At 42.0% G+C, this 9,184-nt stretch overlaps 1 protein-coding gene across 1 annotated transcript in view; it reads right to left on the bottom strand.

Moving 5' to 3' along the window:
• Window positions 1–4,729: 4,729 nt before the first annotated feature.
• The window catches only part of LOC120309277, a 35,847-nt gene continuing 31,392 nt past the window's right edge, over window positions 4,730–9,184 (bottom strand). The window contains exons 10-11 of the mRNA XM_039346340.1: window positions 6,922–7,026; window positions 4,730–5,917 (exon numbers count right to left, since the gene is read on the bottom strand). Of these exons, the coding sequence (XP_039202274.1) occupies window positions 5,914–5,917; window positions 6,922–7,026 (109 nt within the window). The 3' untranslated portion in view covers window positions 4,730–5,913. The remainder of the gene's footprint in view (window positions 5,918–6,921; window positions 7,027–9,184) is intronic.

The raw sequence follows: 9,184 nt of genomic DNA, 5'->3' as shown, positions 1-9,184 counted from the left end.
AACATTCCTAGCAGCTGCAAAGCTTAACAGATACCTTCAGATTTGCAGCATCTCAAGTTATTGTGCTGTTGAAATATGTATTAGCTCATTCTTACTCACTGTTTTAGTGTGGGGAGAACTGCACTGCATGTTTTAAAGCAGTGGTTCTCAACCTTTCTAATGCCGTAACCCCATAATACAGTTCCCCATGTTGTGGTGACCCCCAAATGGGTGTGGCCACCAATAAGAGGGAGTAGGACAGCTAGGGAAAAGGGAAAAAAATGGCGGACAGCATGGTTTGGCGACCCCCATGAAATGGTCGTTTGACCCCAAATGGGGTCCCGACCCACAGGTTGAGAACCACTGTTTTAAAGTAAGAGTCAAGTCACTCACCCCACCCCACATGGCCCATGGAGCCCTACCAAAACATGATGACAAATTGACGTGTTTTCAGCTGTTCTGAGTTTCACTCATTTCAAGGTGGGTTGGAATAGTGTTAAGTATGGGAATGGAAGCCTAAGGCATCACTGCGGCAAGATTCGGGTCATCCCCGACTTACAACAGTTCCTTTAGTGACCGTTTGAAATTACAACAGCACTGAAAAAAGTGACTTGTGAACAGTTTTCACACTTATGACCACTGCAGCATCCCCGTGGTCACATGATCAAAATTCGGACGTTTGGCAATGAGTTCATATTTATGACGGTCGCAGTCTCCCGGGGTCAGGTGACACTGTGGCCTTCTGACAAGCAGAGTCAATGGGGAAGCCAGATTCAAGTTAACAACCATGTTACCAACTTAACAACTGCAGTGATTCATGTTTACAACTGTGGCATGAAAAGTTGTAAAATGGGGCAAAATTCACTTAACAATTGTCTTGCTTAGGAGCAGAAATTTTGAGGTCAACTGTAAGTTGAGGACTACCCATATTGTTGTTGTTGTTAATTGCGAAGTCGTGTCCGACCCATCGCGACCCCATGGACAACGTTCCTCCAGGTCTTCCTGTCCTCTACCATCTTCTGGAGTCCATTTAAATTCACACCTACTGCTTCAGTGACTCCATCCAGCCAATACTGATTTGATGGCACATAACCAACCAACCAACTAAACAACCAACCATATTATTAGCATCCAGTCATATATTTTATGATTTCTCCCTTTGTAACAAGACCAGCCATGGAGGTCAGCAGGCTCCTTCTGCTTATTTCGCTGGAATGAAGAAAACAACCTTACATTATCAACTTGTGTATCCGTTTTGGACACACAGACACACACACGCACAAAAACAACATTATACCAATACAAAAATAGGGATAAGGCTCATTTGAATCCCAGCAGACGCCGCTGTTGCATGCAGAATGGTGTTTATCCAAGCATCTGAACCTGGTTTTTGATAAAGTCCATCGAAATATGGCTGATTCATCAAGTCTTATGAGTGGAAGCATTTGACCGATTCCCTTGTAGACGTTGAATGGATTTGAGTCCCAGTGTTATGTGCTTTTACTGTATATGTATTGTTATTTTTATGAACCGTGGTTGCCACTGTTTTATTGCAATATCGGTAATATGTGTCTACACTGCTCAGAGTGGGCATTATTGGAGCAGCTTAGAAGCCCAATAAAAGAAATAAAAAGAATTGAATTTAAAAAAAATCATTTTGAAAGCCATTCCAAAGGCCTCCAAGATACTCATGAAGCTTTACACTTGATGGTACTTTTGGTTTGCTTACTAAATAGCCCTAGAATTAGCTGTATTTGGATAGAGCCTGACACAGCTCAAGACTTGGGAGTGAGGTTTTGACCCAGGGATGTGTGGTGGACATTTGCCCTCTGTCTAGGGACCGTGGACTTTTGTTACATTTCTAGTTTGCAGAAATCAAGGCTCCGCATTTGCTGTTGCCAATCTTTATCTTTAATGATGGCAATAGCCTTCCCAGCAGCATCCAGGAAGCGGAAGGGAATCTGTTCTCTGATTCTTCTTCTTTTTTTTTTGATGGTTTATCAGTCTCTTTATTATAAATATTCTGAAGGTGAGTTATTATAACTGTTACAAAATGATGCATTCTATTTTACAGCCTGGAAAGATACTAATATATGCAGCCTGGATAGAGGCTAATATAGCATTAATATGTAAAGAAGGTATTAATACCTTAACTTCATACAAAAAAATACTATTTGATATTTATTTATTTAATTTATTTGTTTATTTTATTTATAACCCACCTTTATTTTTACAAGTAACTCGAAGTGATGAACATATCCAACACACTTTCCTTCTCCTATTTACCCCGTACCAACAACCCCGCAAAAGTCTCTTCTAGCAGTTTTTCTTACTTTTCAACTCCATCCTCTTTGCATGATTCCCCCTCCTCCAGATCATTTTGATCCAATCATTTCTTCTTCTGGCTCCCAATCCTATAACAGATCTACTGGGCACTTATTAAACTCTGGTGAGCCATCCAGTTCTCTGATTCTTAATGTAGTTCACACATGTAAACTATAAACTCTCATAGGGATTCCCACCCCTTCCCTGACCTCTGCTGTGGAGATGTAATCCCATCTGCAGCTGTTACCCAGTATGTTAGTATGTGGGTATTAACACATGTTCTCTGCTTAAAGGTTGGGCAGCACAGCTGTGCTTTGTCTGTTTTTGGTGCCTTTGAGGCCGTCTTGACTCTGGGTGACTTGCCTGGAAAAGCCCCTGCGGTTTTCTTGGCATGGGTTTGGAAGCAGTTTACTCCTGATTGGCCCAAGGTCACTCAGCTGGCCAAAGGTTGGACTAGAACGTGATCCCTAGCTTGAGCTAGAACTTGATCCCTAGCTTGGTGCCTTGGCCACTACACCAAATTGTGTCAACTCTGCCTGGTTTGGCTTGGCACCTCACAGGCATCTTGCCATCAAAAGAAGAAGGGGGAGGGAGGGAGGATCAAAGGGAAAAGAAAGGAGAAAGGATGAAAGGGCAACAAAGCTTTGTGTGTACATGGTAGGAAATCGGGAGGGGGGGGGAATGACAGGTGAGAAGGATCAGAGCAGCTGGATCCTGTTTGTGCCAGCATCCCATAGCCAGGCACTCTGAGAAATAGTCAGATTGCCCACAAAGTTCTAAGAGTTCTTAAAATACGTTGGCAAACTCTGGTTGGCTGGAAAAGGACTGGTCACGGGGAGAAGGATGGGCTGTGTGCAAACCTATGCCTTATTTTTGTATCTAGTGAGCGTGGTAGATTTCAGAGCTGGCTTGACTTTACTACAACCAACATCCTTAGTAAAAGAAGCCTTTGCTTTAACCCAAATGGAGTCGAAGGCTTTTCTTTCCTAAGGGATCGGATTGGGGTAAATTATCTCTCTTGTGTTTCATTTACCAGGAGTTTAATAGTGGTTCCATTCAAGAAGAACCCTACAAAGTGAAACTTCTATGGTTCTATAGATTTGAGATAGCTTCAGTGTGGAGAGCACACCGATGCTAATAATTATAAATAGGCCGAGTGAGTAGGAAATTCCATTTGGAAAAGACTGTCACCGAACTCTGTTGCATCAACTGTTGTGGGAGCTTTTCTAGCCACGTTGCAGGGTGGGGTCCTCTGGGATTTGCCTGATTCTACCAGATTTGCTTGAGACAGCTGCCTCCTCTCTATAGGAGAAAGATAAAAATATTTTTTTTTGTTCATCTGGGCTCTTTGGATGGATGGACAAGTGCTGTTCCCCCACAAATAGGGATGGAGAAGGAGGGGGAGGAGGAGGGGGGGAAAGGAGAATGATGATGATGATGAAGAAGATGATGATGATGAAGAAGAAGAGGAGGGGGAAGAAAAAGAAAGGAGGAGGAGAAAGAAGAAGAGGAAGAAGAAGGAGGAGAAGAATGACCATTGATTTAATTTGAAATTTAATTAAATTAAAATTACAGTAAAGCAATTAAATATTATCCACGTATTTAATAATATTTCTGCACACTTTTAGAACTTAAAAGTTGGCGTCAGTTTCTGGAGGGATAGGTTAGAGTAGACTGCCCCTTCTGAAGCAGTTTCTGTTCCTCAACATGGGTTGAGTTCTGCCCATTGACTTGACTAATGTCCAGATCAATTTATACTACTATGGTGTATAAACTGGTGTGGATGCCGCTTCCGGAAGTCCATTCGGGACATTGGCAACAAAAAAATTAGCTACCGGTTCTGCCAAAGTGGTGAGAACTGGCTGAATCTCACCACTGATACAAAGTCAGCAAAGGTGTGAAGGTCACTTCAGCTGTCCAGTGAAAGTAAGCAGGCACCTCCAGGTCAGCAGCAATGATATAAGACGATGCCGCAGGCAGATGATCACCTGAGAGCGACAACGGGCAAAGGCATCCTCTCACACCACACAGGAGAAGGACTGATAAACTGCTCCAGTTGTCTACTAAGAAAGCCAGATGGATAGACAACAGTGGAACAACCTGCCTCCAGAAGCAGTAAATGCTCCAACACAGGAAGTTTTTAAGAAGAGACTGGACAGCCATTTGTCTGAAATGGTGTAGGGTTTCCTGCCTGAGCAGGGGGTTGGACTAGATGACCTCCAAGGTCCCTTCCAACTTTACTATTATTATTATTATTATTATTATTATTATTATTATTAAGCGATTATTGACATAGTGCTGGATGGATGACGGGGCCCTCAGGTTGGATAGTATTCAAAATGCTACTGAAGAAAACCGGAAGATCTCTCAGAGTACCAATGATGCTCATGATGCATTCAGCCTTCTGGACATCTAGTGGTTGGTAGAATTGCAGTGGGATTGTGGAAGGAAGCATGAAATGAAAAAAAAAAGTTGATGAAACTTAATATTATATGGAGAAAGCAGGAATAACCCTGATTAATTTTAGTGTGAATACAAAACTAATTCTATAATGTAGAAAATCATTCAAGAGAAATCTGTCTGTCTGTCTGTCTGTCTGTCTGTGTATCTATCTATCTATCTATCTATCATCTATCTATCTATCTATCTATCTATCTATCTATCTATCTATCTATCTATCTATCTATCTATCTATCTATCTATCATCTCCCATTTCTCTTCCAGAGTGACTCTGGGCAGTTTATAGCATTAAAATATAAAAGCATCCATAATATGGGCAAAATAAGATATGGTTCCCAAATTCTTAGGAGCTAAATCGCCATGCCTGAAATATCCTTTAATCAAAGTATTGTGTCTTTTTGTCTGAGGGTGGTGGAAAACGCAGCGTGAAGGAGATGAAAAGTGGTTCCAAAATGCTAAAGAAACTTGACCCTGAGTAGACCAGATGCAGAATTTTTACTCAAATCTTAATTTCTCGCTCTAATCTAAAACCACACAGCTAATGTAACAGAGATCACATTTCAGTACAGATGGTTGAAATACCAAGTTATAAATAACTCCAGTATTGACCATATGCTAGTTACCATAATATATTAGGCACTCAGGAATGTAGATGCAAATATATCACCAGAGAATAAGAAAATGAATATCGAGCAGGTTGTGATCAGTAATCCAAAGATCTGGTTTATAAAGCAAAATGGCGGCCAGTTTGTCAATTCCAACCACAAGGAACCAACATTTTAAAGTGTATATCTAGAACAATGTTTTCCAAAGGAAGGAATGTATATAATTATTTATATATATTTAACATTGTAAGCCGCTCAGAGTCAGTTTGGACAGTGAGATAGGCGACATATAAATTTAATAAATAGATACATTAATTAAATACTTTCTTGGTTTTATCACTGATCGTTTCTAGATAACCCAGAATTTTATATCTTGTACATAAAGGCACTTATCTACTTTAGCAGGGGTCTCCATCCTTAGCAACATTAAGAACTTGTGGACTTCAACTGATGGGAACATCAGATCTGGGAGATAAGTACCTTTTTGGAGGAGAGAGGCTCTGTCATAACTTCGAACGCCAAATGACCTGTTTTAAATCGAGGACTACCTGCAAACATCAGGAGGAACACAGGTTGTCGTAAGAGGGTTAGACATTTGCAGCTTGGATTTCATGACCGTGGGAACAGGATGACGGGTCCTGGAATCCAAATCTTAAGAAGGGGGAATGGGAGTTGCTAGCGATGCTCAGCTTTGAGGAAAGATGACACTAAAAGTTGAGGATCTCTCCTGTGTGTTACAGCATGACTACTAGGGCTCTGAGCCTTTTTAATTTTTAAATTAAAGAATTGGGGGAGTTTGCTGCAGATGCTCTGATATCCGCAGATCATATATTGTTCATTGTTGTGGTATAGAAAAAAAAAACTGGTAAGTTTTTAATGCAGTCTTCCTCAGCCTACCTACTGGTGCTGGTTGGGAATGATGGGATCTGTTATCCCAATTATTTTGGAAAGTGCCAGGTGAAGGCTACCTTAAGCATCTTCAGTTATCAGTGTTTCTCAGCCTTGACAATTTTAAGGCATGTGGACTTCAACTCCCAGAATTCCACAGCCAGCAATGCTGGCTGTGGAATTCTGGGAGTTGAAGTCTACATGCCTTAAAATTGTCAAGGTTGAGAAACACTGAGTTATCTGATTCCAAATATGGCACCTTCAGAAATTCAAGTCTTTTATCCAAACAAGAGCATAAGTTTAACTTTGTTCCTATTTGGAAATTGCTTCGGGATTTTGGGCTCGCAATGAAAAAAAAAACCTGACACTTTGATTTTGTCTTTGCTAATTAGATAGATTCGTTGTTATAGAAATGGCTAGTGCATACAGCTATGTAAAAGTAAATAGTTGAGGTTATAATGTTATCTTCTGCTGTGCTCAAGAGAATTGGAAGTTGATGCCTTTTTCTTTCCTTTTCCCCCTTTACAAAATGTTTTCCCCCCTTCTGCCTCCCCCTCCTCCTAGATTTTTATTCCTTTTTTGAATTTCTCTTTGTATTTTATATTTTGATAAACTAATAAAACATGCGGTAGAAAAAAAGAAACTCAAGTGTGTCAGAACTCACAGGGCTGGGGTGGGAGGCTGTGTGTTGTAATCCACGGTGAAATTGTTCACGTTGCCATTTTCATCACTGATCAGGATCTCGGCTAAAGGAGAACAGCAGCTTGACCTAGAGAGGAGATAAACAAAGAAGAGGGCTAAACAAGAGACGGTAAAGGGGCCTGGGAAACAGAAAAAGAGCTTTCCGAAAGACTGGCAAACTCAGAATGAAGGACTGAGGTTGGAATTAGGAAAGTTTGTTAATGGAATCACTGAGGCAGAAAGTTAAAGCTGCAAGGAGTGTAACAACTGGTGAGGACACTACTGCTTAGCAACAAGAAAGTTACAAGTCAGAAGGACATACTAGAAGGATGCTAGCTAAGGCACGTAGATATATAAATCTTGGCAACCTCTAGCTTATTATAATACCCCTGTCTCCCTGAAACTAAGATCTAACTGGAAAATAAGCCCTAGCATGATTTTTCAGGATGCTCGTAATATAAGCCCCACCCCCAAAATAAGCCCCGGTTAAAATTATCAGTCTTTAGTACCATATCTCCCTGAAAATAAGACCTAATTGGAAAATAAGCCCTAATGTGTCTTTTGGAACAAAAATTAATATAAGACCTGATCTTATTTTCGGGGAGATAAGGGTAGTAAAAGACATACCTCTTTTGATAAGAAAGCTTATTAATGTAGACATGCGATGTATGAAGAAGGAGGGTGAAGTAGAACAGACATGTCAAACACAAGGCCCGGGGGCCAGATGCGGCCCACAAAATGGTTTCATGTGGCCCACGAAGCCATCCTGGAAACAGGGAGGGAACGGCCCCCGCTGTTTTGGCCCTGGTCCAGGCCAGCCGGGAGCCAATGTACAATTTTGTGGTGGCCATCTATGCTGAAACACATTCAGTCTTAGCTTCACAAGGCCGTCTAGAAACAGCGAGGATCCAGCCCCTGCTGCGTCGGCCCTGCCCCCTGGGTGCATGCTGGGGAAGTGTCACCCTTTGTGAGGAATAAAAAAATGGACCATGCCTTGGTGTTTACCCCAGTCCCACCCCCTTCTGCCAGAGACCCTCAGATCTGTCCCACTCCTGCCCAGGCTCCCACGGGCACCCTTGACGTGAACGATGTAGAGCTGGCCATGCCCACCCAATAGGCCACACCCACTCCATCCACACCCACCCAGTAGGCCACACCTGCCTGCCTCCCCCCAAGGGCAACTGCAATGCTGATACGGTCCTCAATGAAATTGAGTTTGACACCCCTGAAAAGAAACATGTGTCAAGGAACCAATGAGTGATTCTTAGGGTGTTGACTTCCTTAATCATAACTATATAAAATTTGTGCTTGTGCATTGTTCAAGATCTTGGCTCCTTTAGCTGCTGAGACCCTTTTGCTGGAATACTCCAATAAAAGAAACTGGAAATGCTATTCCTCATGTCTGGTGGTCTTTATTGGCTTTGGCGCCAGGTGGCGAAGACCCATCTGGTAGACAACAACGGGGTCATGGTGTTCCAAAGCACAGATGCGTGATCCAAAAAAAACATCTTTTCTGGGTCTTTCTAGCTGATATTCTGGGAATTGGAATGTGTTCCTCCTGTTGGACCTGATGAAGCACATAGAAGCAAATGGAGAAACATGGTCCTTCAGATATATTGGCCCCATGCCTTGAAGGTGGTAGCACCTTAATTCTATCCAGAAGCATATGGAAGCCAGTGAAACTTGTGGAAAGAGTGTGAAACACAAACATAATGTGATGTGTCCATAACTGCTCATGTCCCCACAATCTGGATCAATTGCAGCTTCCAGCTAGTCTTCAAGGGAAGTCCCATGCAGGTCACTTGTAGTAGTGTAGAGAAAGAATGTTGCTCAGTGGAGTTGCATGCAGAAGTTCTCCACTCAAATCCCTAGTATCTCATTATCTAGGTAGCAGGGAAAGACCCTTATGTCAAACCATATAACAGCCACAGTAAATGCCAAGGTGATTCAAACAGCAACCCTCAATCTAATTTTGGAAGGTCTCTGCAAACAACTTGAACTCAAGCAAGGGATGGAAAGGGAAAGGGAGAAGCAGCAGCAGAAGAAGAATGGTCAGGGAAGAGAAAAAGAAAAAAATCAGAAAGAGAGGAAAAAAAGGTGAATACTCCTGTCTGGGATCTTCTGCCATACTAGTTTCACAGTTGTCTACCAATAGCATATAAAACCCGAAATTACCTGCAAGACAGAATAACAGAATACTCTATTGGAAGGGACCTTGGAGGTCATCTAGTCCAACCCCTGCTCAG

Source organism: Crotalus tigris, unplaced genomic scaffold (assembly GCF_016545835.1).
Source record: "Crotalus tigris isolate CLP2741 ecotype Arizona unplaced genomic scaffold, ASM1654583v1 scf7180000017989.1554031673:749699, whole genome shotgun sequence".
NCBI lineage: Eukaryota > Metazoa > Chordata > Lepidosauria > Squamata > Viperidae > Crotalus > Crotalus tigris.
Note: the sequence above shows the minus strand (reverse complement) of the source record. Positions and strands in the feature narration are given on the sequence as shown.